Source organism: Rhinoderma darwinii, chromosome 8 (genome assembly GCF_050947455.1).
Source record: "Rhinoderma darwinii isolate aRhiDar2 chromosome 8, aRhiDar2.hap1, whole genome shotgun sequence".
Classification (NCBI taxonomy): Eukaryota; Metazoa; Chordata; class Amphibia; order Anura; family Rhinodermatidae; genus Rhinoderma; species Rhinoderma darwinii.
The window spans coordinates 85796355-85816543 of record NC_134694.1 but is presented as its reverse complement, the minus strand read 5'-3'; the positions used below and the strand labels follow the sequence as shown (position 1 = coordinate 85816543).

General features: G+C 43.4%; 1 protein-coding gene across 1 annotated transcript in view; it reads right to left on the bottom strand.

Annotated features, from left to right (window-relative positions):
- The window catches only part of NRK (Nik related kinase), a 236229-nt gene that overhangs the window by 120686 nt on the left and 95354 nt on the right, over positions 1-20189 (bottom strand). The window contains exons 9-11 of the mRNA XM_075835864.1: positions 16915-16993; positions 6808-6980; positions 6305-6377 (exon numbers count right to left, since the gene is read on the bottom strand). Of these exons, the coding sequence (XP_075691979.1) occupies positions 6305-6377; positions 6808-6980; positions 16915-16993 (325 nt within the window). The remainder of the gene's footprint in view (positions 1-6304; positions 6378-6807; positions 6981-16914; positions 16994-20189) is intronic.

The window sequence follows — 20189 nt, the reverse complement described above, 5'->3', positions numbered from 1 at the left end:
ACCAACCTGATTTGTTTTTATGAAGAGGTAAGCAGAAGCCTAGACAGAGGGGCCGCTGTGGATATAGTGTTTTTGGACTTTGCAAAGGCATTTGACACTGTCCCCCATAGACGTCTAATGGGTAAATTAAGGACTATAGGTTTAGAAAGTATAGTTTGTAATTGGATTGAGAATTGGCTCAAGGACCGTATCCAGGGAGTTGTGGTCAATGATTCCTACTCTGAATGGTCCCCAGTTATAAGTGGTGTACCCCAGGGTTCCGTGCTGGGACCACTATTATTCAACTTATTTATTAATGATATAGAGGATGGGATTAATAGCACTATTTCAATTTTTGCAGATGACACCAAGCTATGTAATATAGTTCAGACTATGGAAGATGTTCATGAATTACAGGCAGATTTAAACAAACTAAGTGTTTGGGCGTCCACTTGGCAAATTAAGTTTAATGTAGATAAATGTAAAGTTATGCACCTGGGTACGAACAACCTGCATGCATCATATGTCCTAGGGGAGCTACACTGGGGGAATCACTTGATGAGAAGGATCTGGGTGTAATTGTAAATCATAAACTAAGGCCTCATTTACACGAGCGTGTGCGTTTTGCGCACGCAAAAAAACGCTGCGTTTTGCGTGCGCAAAAGGCAATTGACAGCTCCGTGTGTCATCCGTGTATGATGCGCGGCTGCGTGATTTTCGCGCATGCAACGCAGGACCGTCAGTGTGGCATGCGTTGTTTTCACGCACCCATTGAAGTCAATGGGTGCGTGTTGCGTGAAAAACGCAAGAATATAGAACATGTCGTGAGTTTTACGCAACGCACTCACGCTGCGCAAAATTCACGCATCGTCTAAACAGCCCCATAGACTATTATAGGTGCGTACGACACGCGTGAAAAGCACGCGCGTCGCACGCGCGTATAATACGCTCGTGTAAATGAGGCCTAAATAACAGCATGCAGTATCAATCAGCTGCTTCAAAGGCCATCAAAATATTGTCGTGTATCAAAGGAGGCATGGACTCGCGGGACAGGGATGTAATATTACCACTTTACAAAGCATTAGTGAGGCCTCATCTAGAATATGCAGTCCAGTTCTGGGCTCCAGTTCATAGAAAGGATGCCCTGGAGTTGGAAAAAATACAAAGAAGAGCAAACGAAGCTAATAAGGGGCATGGAGAATCTAAGTTATGAGGAAAGATTAAAAGAACTAAACCTATTTAGCCTTGAGAAAAGACGACTAAGGGGGGACATGATTAACTTATATAAATATATGAATGGCACATACAAAAAATTATGGTGAAATCCTGTTCCATGTAAAACCCCCTCAAAAAACAAGGGGGCACTCCCTTCGTCTGGAAAAAGAAAGGTTCAACCTGCATAGGCGACAAGCCTTCTTTACTGTGAGAACGGTGAATTTATGGAATGGCCTACCGCAGGAGCTGGTCACAGCAGGGACAGTAGATGGCTTTAAAAAAGGCTTAGATAATTTCCTAGAACAAAAAAATATTAGCTCCTATGTGTAAACATTTTTTACTTCCCCTTTCCCATCCCACTTCCCCTTTCCCATCCCTTGGTTGAACTTGATGGACATGTGTCTTTTTTCAACCGTACAAACGATGTAACTATGTAACATCACCGCTGCCCTTCCGTCAGAGGTTTCCGTCTGGTAACCACTCAACGGAAAGGTAAACTGAAACCTCAGCTTCCGTTTCCCTCAACATTGATCTCTATGGTGACAGAAACGTTGCTAAAGGTTTCTGTTTGTCACCGTTGTGACAGGATTCCGTTGTTCTTGAGACAACCAATAGCGCAGTCGTGTGATGTCGTGCGCAGCGCATAGCGTTGTGACGTCGTGCGCTGTGCACAGTGCTTTGACGTCAGGACCGCCGCTACGCTCCGGAAGGAAGAATGTAAGTGCTGTCAGTTACTACCGCTGCGACCCCTATAGTTACGCCACTGAGTATTCCCTAATGGCAGTGGTCTCTTTCAGCAGAATAATGTGCTCTGCCACAATTGTTCAGGAGTTATTTGAGGATCATGACAAATAGTTCAAGGTGTTAACTTTGCCTCCAAATTCCCCAGATTTTAATCTGATCCAGCATGTGTGGATTGTTCTAGAAAAATAAGTCTGATCCATGGAGTCCCCACCTCACAACTTACAGGACTTCAAGGATCTGCTGGTAACGTCTTGGTGCCAGATACAGGACACCTTCAGAGATCTTGTGGAACCCATGCAGTCTCTGAGTCAGAGCGGTATTAGCGACATAAGGGGGACCTACCCAATATTAAGCAGGTGGTTTTATTGTTATGGCTGAACGGTGTGTGTACATAAATGCACCAATTTGTGCTGCTGAGATAGAAGAGGCTGGACGCAGCCTGCAGGGCTTAAGGGGAAGCCTCCATGACCTCACTGGTAGGGAAAGGGTTAATAGGTAAGGGAGAGTTGGAGGGAGAGTTAGGAGGAGGTGGAGGAGGGACAAGGAGGAGTCAGGGGGCCGTTGCTGAGCTTCCCGCTGTTTGCGGCATTGAGCCGGAAGCAGCGGGAGGAGTAACACAGGGAGAGACAAGCTCCCCGTTGCCCGCGCTTATAACAATGTCGGAGGCCGTATTATTAGAGCGGCTGCGTGCCGCTGATGTGCACCACGGTCCCGGATGGCTTGAGGAGACCGTGGCTGCATTAACTAGGATCCCGGACGCCGTTTCGCCACGCCAGGCCCGGCGTTCGGGGTCTGTTGTAGGGGACAGGCTCCCCTCCCCCGGCCCCCTTACTAGCATTACTATGGCGGCGGGGGGGAGTCGGCAACAACCGCTCCTGCTCGGAGCAGGCTGAGAGCGTTGCCGGGGGTGACGGCGACTCAGGCCGGGTCGACCCGTCCCTCCCGGCGGTCCCGACCTCCAGAGCGCCTCAGTCCTGAGGCAGTCCCGCGGACACGGCGTCGCAGAGGGAGCCCGATCTCGGACGCTGCAGGCCAGGCAGCTGGGAGGACCGCCCCTTCCCAGGCCCTGCGTCCTGGCAGGAATCCCAAGCCGCGACGGGGTCCGGCGGTAAGCAGGGAGTCGCAGGCCGGGCTCCCTGTCACCCCTCCCCCATCGGATGGAAGATTCGGAGGACAAGGTACGGCCGCCCCGCCTGGTGATGTTCCGGCCAGGGGGCAGGCTTCTTCAGGATCAGCGAGACGGACGTCTAGATCTGCAGCGACGTCGAGGCAACAGGTCCGGTCGGAAGTCTGGGTCCCGGCGGTCGGGCGGCAGGTTGCCGGCCCATCGGTCAGCGCGTCCTCATCCCCGTTCCGAAGATGTCGTTTGGATGGACAGTCGTCGGCGAGAGAAGAGCTGGAGGAAGGTGAACTGGACGTGTATCGTCGAGGTCAGGATGGTCCGGCTGACGGGAACACAGCGCCTGTGCAGCCCGGTGAGTGTATAACTCCATCATTGTCATATCCAGCGATTTCTATGTCGGGTATCGGCGGGGGGGCTGCTAGCGTCGCATCGGTGGCCGGTAGTGGCGCGGGCGGGCGCGATGGCGCGGGTTTGGCAGACTTAGTGGGTTGCTTGAGAGAGCTGGTCGGGCGCCTAGATAGGGCGGTGGCGCCGGTAGTCACGGAAGTGTCCCCGGCGGTAGTTGGGGAGGGTCCCAGGGAAGGGGGATTGTTACAAGCGCGGCCCGTAACGGCGGTTAGAGAGGCGGTCGCGGTGTCGGTACAGACCGAGGCGCAAAAAGATGGCGATCGGGTGCGTATTGATGATCGCGCTCGTGGGGAGGTGTATGTGTGTTTCGAAGGTCCGTTGGGGGCGCATTTAAAGCAGGAGGTGCGTGAGCGGATCTGGAAGGACGAATATGTAGAGATTTTTTCTCTCTTGCCGCTCGCTAAATTTAATTTGGATAAGGGCAAGCGGGACGAGAGTAAAAAGGACGAGGAGGAACGGCGGCGGTATAGGCTTATCCCGCAGACGTTCGTTAATTGGTCGCAGGCGTTCGCCATATTAGCCAGTGTGATAGGGGAAAAGGCGCCGGAAAATTGTTCGGCGTTGTTTTGTTATTTTGATGCTATTGGGGAGGCTCATAGGGCGTATGGGGGCCAGGCGTGGCTGCGATACGACGAGCAATTCCGTCAGCGAAAAGCGGTTCGGCCGGTGATTCGGTGGGACCAGAAGGATATTGCTCTCTGGTTACGGGTTACGGCTCCGGTTAGGCAGTCCTTTCCCGGGAGCGCCGGCCAAGGAGGCCAGTCTAGTCAGGTTGGACAAGGCGGCGGGGGAAAGGCAGGGTTTTGCTGGCAATTTAATGAAGGCCAGTGCAAGTTCGGGGCCACGTGCAAGTTCAAGCACGTGTGTTCGGAGTGTAATGGTGCATCACACGGGGCGGCGAAATGTATGCGGAAAAGGAGGTCAGGGAACCAGTCCTCCGCGGCTGGTCAAGGGGGTGTCACCGGTGAGGGTGGAAAAGATGGCCCCTTATCTAAGTGAGTATCCGGACAGGGCGGCGGCTAAGTTGCTTTACGAGGGTTTTCGTGTTGGTTTCGTTATTCCCCCGCCTCCTTATGAGGTTCCGGTTACGCGGAGGAATTTAAAATCGGCTTACTCGCATGCCAAGGTCGTGTCGGACAAATTGTTAAAAGAAGTTTCGTTGGGTCGCATGTCAGGGCCTTTTGTTGAGTCGCCAGTAAAAGATTTAGTGGTGTCCCCGTTGGGTATTGTTCCTAAGCGCGAGCCCGTAAAATTTCGTTTAATTCAACACTTATCGTATCCCAAGCGTTCGTCGGTAAACGACGGGATAGATCACGAGTTGTGCTTCGTAGCCTATACCTCATTCGATAAGGCGGTGGGGTTAGTGCGGGCTGCGGGTCCGGGCGCGCTGCTAGAAAAAACCGAAATCGAGGCGGCGTTCAGGTTGTTGCCAGTTCATCCAGAAAGCCAACGGCTGTTGGGCTGTTTTTGGAATGGGGCCTTTTATGTGGATCGGTGCCTTCCGATGGGGTGTTCCCTTTCTTGTGCGTACTTCGAGGCGTTTAGTAGCTTCGTGGAGTGGGTAGCGAGGGGAGTATCCGGGGTCGACTCGTTGATCCATTACTTAGATGATTTCTTGTGCGTTGGCCCGGGGGGTTCGCCGGTTTGCGGTAATTTGCTTTATGCACTACAGAAGGTTGCGAGGGATTTTGGGATCCCTTTGGCGCCAGAAAAAACGGAGGGCCCAGTAGCGACGATTTGTTTTTGGGAATTGAAATAGATTCGCATCGGGGGTATGCGTCCCCCAAAAAAGGTACATGGTTGAAGACTTCATCGGGTGTTATCCCTTTGAAGTGGTCTTCTGGTAGAAGGTATATCACTTGAAGGCTTCATCGGGTGTTATCCCTTTGAAGTGGACTTCTAGTGGTCGGTATATCACTTGAGGGCTTCATCGGGTGTTATCCCCTTGAAGTGGACTTCTAGTGGTCGGTATATCACTTGAGGGCTTCATCGGGTGTTATCCCCTTGAAGTGGACTTCTAGTGGTTGGAGCCATCTGCAGAGGTGAACGGTGCTTCCGAGCTGGTTTACGGCTGGAGGTAATTGGTGGTTTGCAGATGGCTAATTCGGTGTGTTCTTAAAAAGGAACATCTGAAGGGGCTTCAAGGACTTCCTCTGCTCGGGTTAATGTTAACGTTAAATTGTTATGTACGATTCTGACCCATGTTGGGTCATGTGAATTATTAGGAGGAATTCTCTGGTGGATTCCTAACTAGTTATCCGAATGTTTCGGATTTAAATTGTTTTGATAAAACTGTGAAATTAATAAACGGCTGCTGTGGCCATTTCACATCCAACCTCGGTGTCACGTGTCTTTCCTAAAGGTGGGGGTGGAGGGATAAGATGGGTAAGGGAAGGTTCATTAACACACGACTCTACTTAGGAAGGTCAAGGAAACTTCGGATATGAGCCCCAGTGGAGACTGGACTGATGTAAATATAATCTTTGTACAACGCCATTAAATATGTTTGCGCTATATAACTTACAAGATCTAAGTGACTTACAATGTTACTCCTATGAAATCTGTGAAATGCTGTGTTTAACCATAAATACACTTTGTGCTCAGTTGTGCTGATGGTGCGTCTTCTTAAGCTTCTAAAATAACTCTTTAATCTAGTTTGACTTTGACAGCCAATATAGAGCTTCTGCAGTAGCAGACTCCTTTATCTTCTATGCCATAGTTTATATCCTTGGCAGGCAGGATAAGACCTGAGCGATTTACCTGAAATGATCTTTCGTGGTGTTACTTTGTCCATTGCTTATTGTAACATAATTTAGGAACTATGCATTTACTTACCTTGGCTCTCCTTCGTCTTCATTCATCTCATCATCATCCTCCTCACTTCCACTGTACTCATATCCTGTTTCATCTGAAAAAACAAAAGGCATGGTGGGTATATCTGTCCGCTATCTAATTACTGCTGACTGGCTGGATGTATGCAAATATCAGGAAAAGGAAGTGTTCTTCTTTGTGGATGTGTCATTTAGAGTCTATCCTGGCTTCTTTATCTTAGATTATACTTCTTCTTCTTTTTTTTTTTTTTCTTTTTTTTATACCTCCTACTTTTTTATATACATCTGTGTATGCACACTAATCCAGAGCTTCAAATTTCCGGATCAATTTCCACCTCCTACGGTACTTTGATAACTAAGTATTCTGGTGGTCCGCAACGGTCCACAGAGGAGACTTGCTGACTGTAGATCTTAGACTTCATGACTAGGAAGGAATCTGTATTCACTTTGCGCCACCTAGCTGCAGCTGTGTTACACTGGAATATATACAATGATGAAATTAAATACCTTTTTCTTTCCTCTTTCTTGTTCTATCCAAATGATCTTTCAGCATAATACGTATCTGGCGTTCATTTTGTAGATCCCGAACAAAGGAATGTTTAAGCAGAGTCTCTGTTGTAGGCCGATGAGTGTAGTTCTTAATAAGGCAGCTATCAACAAAATGAAGGCATTTCTTTGACCTGAGGAAATAAGGTATTTACAATATTTACCACAAACTAAGACTTGCCTCTGAAAATTTTTGTCTGATAAATACTGATGCGAAATACTGACCAGACTAGGTCCGTGGGAAAATTACCGGTTATGCAATTCCCTATGTAAGTGAATAGGATTTATTACACAGTATACTGGCAGAGGGAGGCATTTTTTAACCAGCTGTTACTGTTCTGCTATAACAATGGACCATACTTACTATAGTAGTTTTTCCTACTTACGGTGAAGCTGATCTAGCTAAAATGTGTGGGTGTAGTTTTGACATTTCTAAATTGTTAGATTAAGTAGCTTTCACCACACAAGTGCAATAGGTGTTCACTAAGCTTCCAATCTCACATGTAATAATAACATAAGAAAAGCAGACAAAGCGTTCTGCCGCTAAAATTTTATAAATAAAACAGTGGTCGGTCAAGGATCATTCATGCTCCATTTACCACTGGAGACTGAGAGCTGGTGTCGGGCGAGAATCTTTCTTTCTTAAAATAAGATTTACCTTGTTGGATCATTTGTATTTTAAACTAGAATACTAGACTATGTAGGATGTATACATTTTATATATTTTTTCTTTTTATGGAAAATCAGTCCACTGCTCCAGCACCCATTAGCTCAGCACTAGCAAAAATAGATGAGAAAGTCAAAGAAAAATGGTACGGTGCCGCCCAGGAAATAAATTTTAGATATATATATATATATATATATATTAGAAGACCCTGGAAAACGAAGGGCACTCCACTCAAGGGTTATAAAAATATAAACATTTTTTTTTTTACAAAGATTTATGATTAGAAAGTGAGAAAAATACTGCATCATAGGTGATCCTCCATCACCATAAGAATGTCACAAACCTGGCCGGGTAGAATTATGGCAGTATCGTAAACAAAAGACAGATGGTGCATACAGACCCAAGTTAGAAAAGTATATATGTATGAGTATGAAAATGTACATATAAACACAATGAAATTAATGTGTGTACTTCTAAGCAGGGGCGGACATACCATTGGTACAACCTGTGCAACTGCACAGGGGCCTAGTAGGTAAAGGGCCCATTGCACCTTAAAGCAGCCTTTTTTTTGTCTATTAGATTGCATGTCAATGCCTGAGGTAATACATTTTATTGCTAAGAATTACTGATGGATTGTTAGAGCAACATAAGGGGTGATCTATGATAAGATATTGAAGAGCAAGCGGCGCATATACTGTTCTTGCACAGGGGCCCCGAGCTGTCTGTGTCCGCCACTACTTCTAAGAGTATAGGTCATAGAAATTAGTGAGACATAAAGCTCTAAGGGTATGTTCACACGGCTTATTTCCGGCCGTTTTTTGGGCCGTAAACAGCCAAAAAACGGCCGAAAAATCGGAAACAGAACGCCTACAAACATCCGCCCATTGATTGCAATGGGAAAATGCCGTTCTGTTCCAACGGGCCGTTTTTTTACGCGCCCGTTTTGAGAAACTGCCACGTAAAAAAACGGCTGCGAAAAAGGACTGCATGTCACTTCTTGGGACGTTTTTGGAGCCGTTTTTCATAGACTCTATAGAAAAACAGCTCCTAAAACGGCCGTTAAAAACGCTGTGAAAAACGCGACTGATTAAAAAACGTCTGAAAATCAGGAGCTGTTTTCCCTTGAAAACCGCTCCGTATTTTCGGATGTTTTTTATTTTGTGTGTGCACATACCCTTATAGTTAGCTAAGAAATTAAATCTAGCAGGTCAATGACCTCAGGATGGTGAATCACCACTTAGAGAATATGAGCAGCTGCATAACATAATCAGCCCTATAGATGCAAATGCAGGGCTAAAAAAATTACAGAAAAGCACCAGGCCATAAGCCTGATATAGCAATACGGTCAAGGGCAAATAATGGACAGACCATAAATAACAGAGCAGTCCTTATATTTCAGGACAGTATTTCAAAACAGTCCATATGATTCAGAACCAACTGTTTAATTCAAATTCAAAATCGACAGCATTGAAAATAACCATATACTCATCCGCCATTAAGGCGCCTCAGCCGAGGTGGGTTGTAGTGGTAGATCCCGGGTGGAAAGCTGGCAAGGTATATCAATGTCCAAGCAGCAAAATGGTCTCCAAACGTGGTCACAGCAACAAAATGGGTTTGTATGGGGCCTGTTACCGTCCTGATATCAACCCATGCAGTGTCCAGTTGTTGTCAGGCGCCAAACAAACCAATTTTGTTGCTGTGACCACGTTTGGAGACCATTTTTCTGGTTCTGGATCATATGGACCGATCTGAAATACATGGTCTGTCCTGAAATATATGGACTGCTCTCTTATTTATGGTCTGTTTATTATCTATATGGTCTTTTTGGTAATACATGTTGGTGCCTGATACGACGATTCACATCACTGCCCTTGACTGTATTGCTTTATTGGGCTTATGGCCTTGTGCTTTCCTGTCATTTTTCAGCCCTGCATTTGCATCTATAGGGCTGATATTTTGTTTGTTATGCAGCTGCTCATATTCTCTAAGTGGTGATTCACCATCCTGAGGTCGTTGACTTGCTAGATTTAATTTCTTAGTGAACTATTAGAGCTTTATGTGCTTATATGTCTGACTAATTTCTATGACCTATACTCTTAGATATACACACATTAATTTCATCATGTGTTTATATGTATATTTTCATACTTGGTTTTTTGTTACATTACTGAAAAGTCATAATATATACTTTTCTAAATTGGGTCTATATGCACCATCTATGTTTTGGTTATGACACTGCTATAATTCTACCTGGCCAAGTCGGGTGCTCTTTGTTTCCCAGGGTTTACTCTGTTCGTCTCTGTATATATAGATAAGAAAGTGCTGGACCCACAGAACGGATCACTGGGTGTCGGATAGCAGAATCCTTATTTAGTATTTTCTGCACTATTGCACTATTTCTGCACTATTGCAACTCCTATATTTAGATCTCAAGAATGAGGGCCACCCAACGGAATTGCTGACCGTCACAATTGAGTCCAGAAAAAAAAACACATGGTGCACGTTTGGTTGCCTTCCCTCATTTCAACTAGCATTCTGCTGCTTTATTTCTCTGTGCCCCATAGCATTTGGATGGGTTGGTCACCCGTAGTTAAAGGGATTACCTCGAACTTGATAAGGTATAAATAACGGATGCTAGATACCTTCTCTAGCTTTGCAAAATACCCACTATTGATACACCATTACCAAACAATGATCCTGGGAATAAACAGCATTTGCTTACATAGACTCCATTGATATGGGATATGTCACTAATCAAAATGGTAGCCCTACACTCGTAGGGCTACTTGAAGCTACTGAGCCCCACTGCAAAACTTGCTACATGGCCCCCTAACCTACCACGTACCACGTAACATGGTGTACTCTTATGTGGCAGAGCGGCCTTTGGGCCCCTTCAGGCACCATGGCCTAAGGACTCCTATACTCTGCTCTTTGTATAGCTACACCTTTGCCTAATCTTTCCAATATCAACTCTTAGGGAGTGAATTTTAGTATATTATAATAGAGCATGTTGGGTGCTTGTTTAACCCCTTCAGGACTGAGCATGTTTTGGCCTTGTGGACGCAGCTGATTTTTTTCAAATCTGACGTGTCACTTTATGTGGTAATAACTTGGGAATGCTTTTACCTATCCAAGCGATTCTGAGATTTTCTCCTGACATACTGTACTTTGTTAGTGGAAAAATTTGATCAGTAAGTTCAGTATTTCTTTGTGAAAAACACCAAAATTTAGAGACAATTTGCATTTTTCTGTATTTAGCTGCATCTGCTTGTAAAACAGACAGCAATACCACACAAAATAGTTACTAATAGGTCTACTTTATGTTGGCATCGTTTTTTGAGCATCCTTTTTTTTTTTCTAGGACGAATCAAGGCTTAGAACTTTAGCAGCAATTTCTCACATTTTTAAGAAAATTTCCAAAACCTATTTTTATAGGTACCGGTTCAGTTCTGAAGTGGCTTTGAGGGCCTCCTATATTAGAAACCCCCATAAGACACCCAATTTTAAAAACTGCACCCCTCAAAGTTTTCAAAACAGCATTTAGAAAGTTTCTTAACCCTTTTAGGTGTTTCACAGGAATTAAAGCAAAGTAGAGGTGAAATTTACAAATTTCTTTCTTGCTCAGAAAATCCAATTTCTGTAACACAAAAGGGTTTTACCAGAGAAACACAACTCCATATTTATTGCCCAGATTCTGCAGTTTTTAGAAATATCCCACATTCGGCCCTAGTGTGCTAATGTACTGAAGCACAGGCCTCAGAAGCAAAGGAGCGCCTAAAGGATTTTGGGGCCTCCCTTTTATTAGAATATATTTTAGGCACCATGTCGGGTTTGAAGAGGTCTTGTGGTGCCAAAATAGTGGAAACACCCTTAACCCCTTAGTGACCACTAATACGCCTTTTTACGTGATTCACTACTGGGCTTTAGGCTAGGCTGACGCCTTTTCACGTCAGCCTAGTCTAAGTCCTGCACGGGTCTCCCGTGCAGGCAGGAGCCGGGGCTCTGCTGTCTGATGACAGCTGAGCTCCTGCTCCAACGCCCGCGATCGAAGTTTACTTCGATCGCGGCCGTTTAACCCGTTAAATGCCGCCGTCAATAGCGACCGCGGCATTTAACTTTGTCTACAGAGGGAGTGCGCTCCCTCTGTCACCCATCGGCGGCCCGCGAATGCAATCGTGGGTCTCCGATGGGGTGTCATGGCAGCCGGGGGACTGATAAAAGCCCCCAGGTCTACCCTGGACATATGCCTGTTAGGACGCGCCGGAGGCACGTCCTAACAGATTGCCTGTCAGATTTACACTGACAGGCAATAATGCTCTGGTATACGAAGTATACCAGAGCATTATAGCAGCGATCGGAACATCGCACAGTAAAGTCCCCTAGTGGGACTAATAAAATCAGTCATCAAAGTGAAATAAAGATTATTAATAAAAAGTACAGTAAAAAAATAAATCCATTTTTTTCCATAAAAAGTGGTTTTATTTAGTAAAAGTGTAAAAAAAAAAAAAAAAAAGTACACATATGTGGTATTGCCGCGACCATAATGACTCCATTAATAAAGTTAATATGTAATTTAAACCGCAAAGTGAACACCGTAAAAAAAAACGCCAAAAACTATGGCGAAATTGCAATTTTTTTCCATTGCCCCCCAAAAAAGTCATAATAAAAATGAATCAATAAGTCCCATGTACCCCAAAACAGTACCATTCAAAACTACGTCTTGTCCCGCAGAAAACAAGCCCAAAAAATCACTACATTGATGGAAAAATAAAAAAATTACGGCTCTTGGAAAGCGACGATGCAAAAACAAATAATTTTAGTTCAAAAGTGTTTTTATTGTGCAAAAGTCGTAAAACATAAAAAAACCTCCACATATGTGGTATCGCCGTAATCGTACCGACCCATAGAATAAAGGTAACATGTTAATTACGTCGCACAGTGAACGGCGTCAATTTAAAAACGCATAGAACAATGGCGGAATTTCAGTTTTTTTTTATAATCCCCCCCAAAAAGGTTAATAAAAGTTAATATAAAAATTATATGTACCCAAAAATGGTGCCATTAAAAAGCACAACTAATCCCGCAAAAAACAAGTCCTCATACAGCTATGTAGACGAAAAAATAAAAACGTTATAGCTCTTTGAATGCGACTATAGAAAAACGAATAAAATAGCTTGGTCATTAAGGCCTAAAATGGGCTGGTCACTAAGGGGTTAAAAAGACACCATTTGGCAAACTACACCCCTTAAGGAATGTATCGAGGGGTATAGTGAGCATTTTAACCCCGCAGCTGAATTTAGTGGAATTCGTCCGAAAAAAGGAAAATCTAAAAAAAAATTCCAATAAAACTTAGAAATCATCAATTTTTATAAGGAATAAAGAAGAAAAAGCACCCCAAGATTTGTAAAGCAATTTCTGCGGATTACAGCAATACCCCATATGTGGTAATAAACGGCTGTTTGGACACACGGCAGGGCTCAGAAGGGAAGGAGTGCCATTTGGCTTTTGGAGCTCAAGTTTACTGGATTGGTTTTTGGGTGTCATGTCGCATTTGCAAAGCCCCTGCGGGACCAAATCAGTGGACATCCCCCGAAGTGACCCCATTTGGGAAACTACAGCCCTAAAATAATTAATGTAGGGGTATAGTGAGCATTTTGATCCCATAGGTTTTTTGCTGAATTTAGCGTAATTATGCCGTGAAAACTTCTATTCTTTTTAAAAAAATTTTTTTTTTTTTTTTAGTGCGTTCATCGTGCGCTCTAAATGACATATTTAATTCTGCGGGTCGATGCGATTACGGCGATACCTTAAGTATATAGGTTTTTTATGTTTTACGATAAAATCACGGTTTTAAAAAAAAAAAAAAAATAAATCCGTTTTTGTGTCGCCATATTCTAAGAGCAACAACTTTTTTATTTTTCCATCACGAAAGTTGTGTGAGGGCTTGTTTTTTTTTCGGAACAAATTGTAGTTTTATTGGTACCATTTTTGAGTACATCCGGCTTTTTGATCCCTATTTTATTACATTTTTTGGGAGCTGTGGTGACAAAAAAACTATACCAGAATCGCTATGTTTAATTATTATTTTTTATGGCGGTCACCATGTGGGATAAATTACATTTATATTTTTATAGTTCAGGCCGTTACGGATGCGGCGATAACAATTCTGCATAGTTTATTTTTTTTTTCTAATAATAAAGGACTTTATAAAGGGAAAAAGGGCGGTTTTTAATTTTATTATATTGAAATGTAACTTTTGTAAAAAAAAAAATGAACGTTTTTTTTTTTTTTCTAGTCCCACTAGGGACTTGAAGATCCAATTGTTGGATCGTTGTTATATTACCCTGCAAGTATACCTGACAGGGGGCATATTAGGTCCTGCCTTTGGACCTAATCGCCTTCCATAGATGGCAGACCGGAAGCCTTTTGTTAGGCTTCCAGTTGCCATAGCAACAATCAGACCCCCGCAAAAGCGTAGCGGGGTGGTATTGTTGTAACAACTTAAATGCGGAAGTCTCTATTGACTGCCGCATTTAAGGGGTTAATCGGTTCGGATCACCGCTGTGATCCGACCCAATGTTTTCCCCCAGTACAAAGGCTGTCGAAGATGCCGGGCTGCGGGGACCGCCTGTGTGCTCTGTTAGGAGCACACGTAGATTAATGGGCTGCAGGCACAAGGACCAGTGCTGCAGTCGTTAATTTGTGTGGGGTGGTCGGGAAGGGGTTAAGCATGTCCTATTCATCTGCTCCTGGAGAATCCCTCTAAGACTCTGTTCACATTTGTAGTTACGTTATTCTTTTCCATGTTTACGTTAGTGTCCCCATAGATTTAAGTTCTAGTTTTCTGCTATTACTTGTAGTGTACTAAGACTTATTTAAATTGAGATAGAGAAGACCCTAGAAGCTGGCAGGGATGTGTAATTCAAATAGACAAATGCAATGTGCGTGAGCACAGATATCCCAATTTCCCAGCTACTACTTGAATAGTGGCTTTAAATAAAACGTAACTTTTAATATTGAACTTTAGAATTGAGGTGCCATGAGAGACGGTACATGTACAACATTGAATTGGAATAAAAATATACTGAGTCGGTTAGCGTGGTATTAGAGATGTGAGAGGTATTAACATCTCATGGACGTAATGGGGCTCGTATGTACGGCAGCTGCAGACTGCCTGAAGAGCCTGTGTCCTCCGTAGGATAGAGTGCAAAAGCGAAACAGCGACAGAGTTGAATTTAAAAGAGCACTAGCCCCCCCGACATGTTTCACTGCTGAGCAGCGTCTTCAGGGGATAATTCGGGGCGCGTGCAAAAAATGCTTCCTGTTATAGTAGGGGAAACACCCATCGTGGGGTTCGTCATCCCCAGTGATAGCCAATAAGATTCACAGAGAGGGACGAGCCCTCATATTGTGTGATTGGCATGTCGGCTAGCCTATGTTGTGAGGCTGCCGTTCATCCAGGCACCAGCTGTTTCCAGCGCATGCGCACTGTGGTGAAATCGGATGATAATGTTTTTTCCCTTTCTACTGAAAGTGGGGACGGCTGTCATTATGTGGTGTCCGCAGATGCTGGGTAGAACACCACATGTGCAGATATATAACTTAGTGGCATAACGACATGGTTTGCCATACTAAATTTAGATGTAATCCTGATGTTCATAGTCTCGATGGGGAAGATGAGACTAAATCAAGACAGTATGTTAGATAAGATGGCATATATAAAAGGAAGCAAAGTTTATAATCTATGTTGTACTGTGAGGCTATTATAAAGCTCCTAAAGGTGGGCTGCAGTAATAAGTTAACTGTATATACAGGTAAGGTGTGTTGCATACAGTATATAAAAGATTGCATCACATCATAGTGTATTGTATACATATAGTTATCAAGGTTGATGACTTGATATAATCCATGTTTTTGGATAGTTGGAATGGAAATTCATGGAGAATATTTATAAAAGATCCTATAAAGACATTTTTATTAAAACTTCTATAGGAAGGCAGCGAAAGTAAAGCCCTCATTTAGACCAATGGGGCTGAGAGATCCCAACCTATGTATCCAGCGTGCTTCTTCTTGTAACAGTTTTTTGTCTAAATTGCCAGCTCTAGGGCCCAATTTGACTTGGGTGATGCCCCAAAATTTCAGGACATTGGCATTTCCCTGGTGACAAGATCTAATATGTCTGGAGAGAGGGGTATCTTCTTGTGTGTTAATGGTACTCACATGCTTGGAGATTCTTCTCCTAAATTGTTGAATTGTCTTGCCAATATATAGTTTAGGGCATGGGCACTTGGCGGCGTATATAACACCGCTACTCTGGCAATTTATGAATTGTCTGATGGTGTACTGTTTGCCATCTACAGGGTTGTTAAAAACTTTGGTTTTTGGCATAAAAACTTTGGTTTTTGGCATCCCCTGAAGACGCTGCTCAGCAGTGAAACATGTCGGGGGGGCTAGTGCTCTTTTAAATTTAACTCTGTCGCTGTTTAGCTTTTGCACTCTATCCTACGGAGGACACAGGCTCTTCAGGCAGTCTGCAGCTGCCGTACATACGAGCCCCATTACGTCCATGAGATGTTAATACCTCTCACATCTCTAATACCACGCTAACCGACTCAGTATATTTTTATTCCAATTCAATGTTGTACATGTACCGTCTCTCATGGCACCTCAATTCTAAAGTTCAATATTAAAAGTTACGTTTTATTTAAAGCCACTATTCAAGTAGTAGCTGGGAAATTGGGATATCTGTGCTCACGCACATTGCATTTGTCTACTAAGACTTATTTGACCCTATTAAAGTTAGGGGGATCTGTTATGTTACTGTTTTAATCTGTTGAAAAATGGATCAGTCGGAAACCGCAGCTTTGATGCAGATGTGAAGAGAGACGATGAACTGCTATTTATAAAGTCTCTAAATGGTTTTTAACATATTGCTAATTAATATAAATTGTGCCTGTGTTGTATTCTAGTATGACAGAAGGGATCCAAGTCGTCTTTCCTCAAGAATCACTGCCACTATAGCGGTCTATAAGTGCATCTAAATCCCTGAAGTATATGTTCTTCTTCCCCCTGCTGAGGTGTCCTATAATAAATCCAATTATCAAGACTACTCTTGTAATATGCAAATAGACACGAAGAAAATGAAGGCCCTGGAAAGCAATAAATTGCTCTTAACTAACCATCTGTGTGATTATTAATTCATTATTTCTCAGACGCCGTTGAGTGCGCACATTAAACCTTTTCATCCTGTACAGACTTTTCTGTCCCACTTATCCAGCGCATTATAAACAGAAAAAAAGGATGTTACAGAAACTATATGATTAACCCTGACTTTGCCACCAGTATCATCCTTCGGAGCAGTGACCAAGCACAATACCATTAGAATATAACATTGTACATACCATTTCCTTGATTTTAGTTTCGGAGGGGGGTTTCGAGGAATTAGGAAAAGAGCTCTCATAGGATGCAAGTCACATAAAGCTGAAAGACATAAAATAATACAATGGTGGAATCTCTGACGCTTTACAAGTGTATTTCAGAATTATGACCTCGATTGTACTATGGGCCTGGATTGCTTTTTGTACTGTTTTTTTTATTTTTTTATTTGCCGGTTCAATCTTAATTGCAGTTCACACACTGTGCTTACCCTTTTAATGTACATTTAAGTAGGTCGGTATTTGGTCCCCAGGCTCTGATTTTGTTTGTACCTACAGCTTACATAGTGTTCTATAAAAACATTTTATGCAATAAAAAAATTCTCCTCCAGAAGGAAGAAAACGGTCTCTCTAGTGCTAACTATAGGTGGTTACCCTGTAAGTCAAGTCAATGTCCAAATTTTGAAACATGACACTGATTATTGGACTGGTTCTCCTCGGGTGAGCGCCAATCAGCTCTGCTCGTCATGGGGTTAGGGGATTATAACTTTTTATTTCTGGGGAACAAAGAAGGAACGTTTACCTATAAGGGCTCATTCAGACGAGCGCATATGTAGTCCGTGTGACGGCCGTTAAAACAATAGCCGTCACACGGACTCATGTACTTCAATGGGCCGTTCACTCAACTGCTGTTTCAACGTAGCGTGTGAAGGGTCCATGAAAAAATAGGACATGTCCTATTTTACTGCGTGTCACGCATCCCTCCATAGACTCTAGTCTATGGGGGATCCGTGACCGCGCACCCTGCACGGGTGCACCGTGGACGTAAATAACTGCAGTTCTTCACGTCCGAGGTTAGCCCGAGGTTAACTACGATCATCTGAATGTAGCCTAAGGGGGCACAAAGATGGGCACTTTTACTGTGTGGGGAACAAAGGGGGTCATTATTATGGTGTGGTGGCACAAAGGTGTGCATTTTAAAGGTGTATTATTAAGTATGGCCATTTTTCAGTGATTTTTATTTTTTTGTATTGTTAGAGTAGGAAATTGCAAGACCATGAGAACCCTTGACATGGGTTGGGAGCTTGTGTGTCTTTTTTGGCCAAATTATCAATTAATACATGTTTAGCATGTTCATTATTTTAGCAGGATGCAGCCTGGCCTTGTGATGTTGGGGGAAAATGGGGTGTCAGTACTTTGTGTGGTACACTTAGAGGGTGCTGGGAAACCCACCTGATCTAATAGTATGGGTGTACTAATAGACTGTAAGCCGGCATGGTTCACTACATGTAACCGTGTGACTGGCATCTTATATAAGACTGTTCTGTGTGCAATGATAATACTCTGCAGCCCCCCCCCCCATGGATGATAGGTGTGAGAGTGGTTGTTCATCAGTATCAGTATCACCTGTGCAATCTCCCTGTATGTAGCATTGTGGTTTGTCTGCATCCTGCTGGGAACTGCTGTTTATACCTGCCCTTGTATCAATAAAGGTGGCTTTTTTTCTGTGAATTTTTAAGTAAATTGGTGTGCATTTTAAAGGTGGTCATGTATTTAAAATGGATTAGTCCGCTTAATATGCTGCATACTGCTATAGGTCAAAACATTTTTTTGTGCCATTTGGAAAGAATATAGCACACTCATTGTTATATCTGCTGTATTAATGAGGGGAAAGCTCCCTCGCTCCTCTCTGCAGTGATTGGCTGCAGTGTTTACACATATACACACCACCCTATCAATCACAGGCCTGAAGGTTGGGGTGCGGCGGTGGGAGTTGAGGAGTATGGACCTGTAGCTTTTAATAGGCTACATTACATAGGAAAGGATAGTAGGCTGACCGTTCTGCTTTAAAACCTGGCACCCTTGCAATCTGCAGTCACCACTAGAGGGAGCTTGCTGCATACTCTTGTTTTTATTATTATTGAGATATTATTGTCCGCTTGTCAAGCGAGAGAACAGCAGGGACCGTGCATGCGCGTTCTTGGCTGAATATCAGAACAGTCCATACACGGCACGTCACTAATGACGTGTCGTACACCAGGCAAAAACTTCTAACAGTTTGACCATGTAATAAGTATACGGCTGGTAAACACAACGGGCAAAGAGTGACGTCACCAGTCATGTGCCCCATGGCAGCATTGGGAAACGGGGCCAATTTTGATACAGTAAGTGCATTACAAATGTAATCATATTCCGAGGTTAAAATCACTGACACAAAAGTTTTATCTCGGAAAACCCCTTTAAGCTTAAAAGAATAAAAAACGTCTTCTAAGGGGAACGTTCCCATTAAGGACACTAGGAGTGTCACATAGGGTTGCACTGCCCATTGGTATGAGAAATAATGAGGACTCTGCCTAACCCGGGCTCGTTCTTCTCCATGGGCCCGCAGCTACATCTGCCTTTTATGATATCTATGCCTTGACAAAGGATAGGTGTAAACTAGCTATTGGAGCTTGTAGTTTGATGATCACTAAAGAGCAGGATTCCTATTTATTCCCATATTCGTGTTCATTAAAGAAAAACAACAACACTTTGTTTCCACACATAGCCAATTTTAAAACGGTCTTTTACCATCTATGGGGCATCTTTTACTGAAACCGTAGAATCTATCACAGTATTAACAGTCGAATGCTAGAGATACCCGAAGGATATTTTAGAAATGTCACAATTTGGTTCAAATGGAAAATGTTTGGATTAAATGTTTTGACATTTAAGTATTATCTCCAAGGACCATTCTAAGGACAGCCTGCTAGATTGTCCCTTTTTGTAATTTAAATGTTGAAACATGCATTACTGAACTGTCCGAGATGTACTTGCTGCCAAAAACGTCTATATCTTATCTTACAGAATGATCAAGCTGTGCTGGTAATGACTAATTATTTTTTTGACTAATTTCGTTCTGTAGCAGTTTGCGAAATATAAATGTCAAGATAATGAAAATATATATATATCTAAAGCGAGAGGGCCTGTGCATAATATAAGAAGGTATATCAAATTTAGCAGTAGGGGTAAAGGATCTCTAAAAATATGCTACTGCCCTTTTGCCTTTATAAGGCTTCGTTTACATTTGCGTTCGGGGTTTCGGTTGCTCTGCTCCATCATAGGCGCTGAACAACGAAAATACCGGAAGCACCGGATCCGTTGTATAATGGAGTGATTGTAATAGGTTCCGTCGGGTTTCCATCAGGGTGTCTGACGTTTTACCGGACAAAATAATGCAGCAACCTGCGCTATTTTGTCGAATAATTTGGCCGGATTTGCGACGGGGGCTCCTAACAGCCTCCGACACAGATGTGAATAAA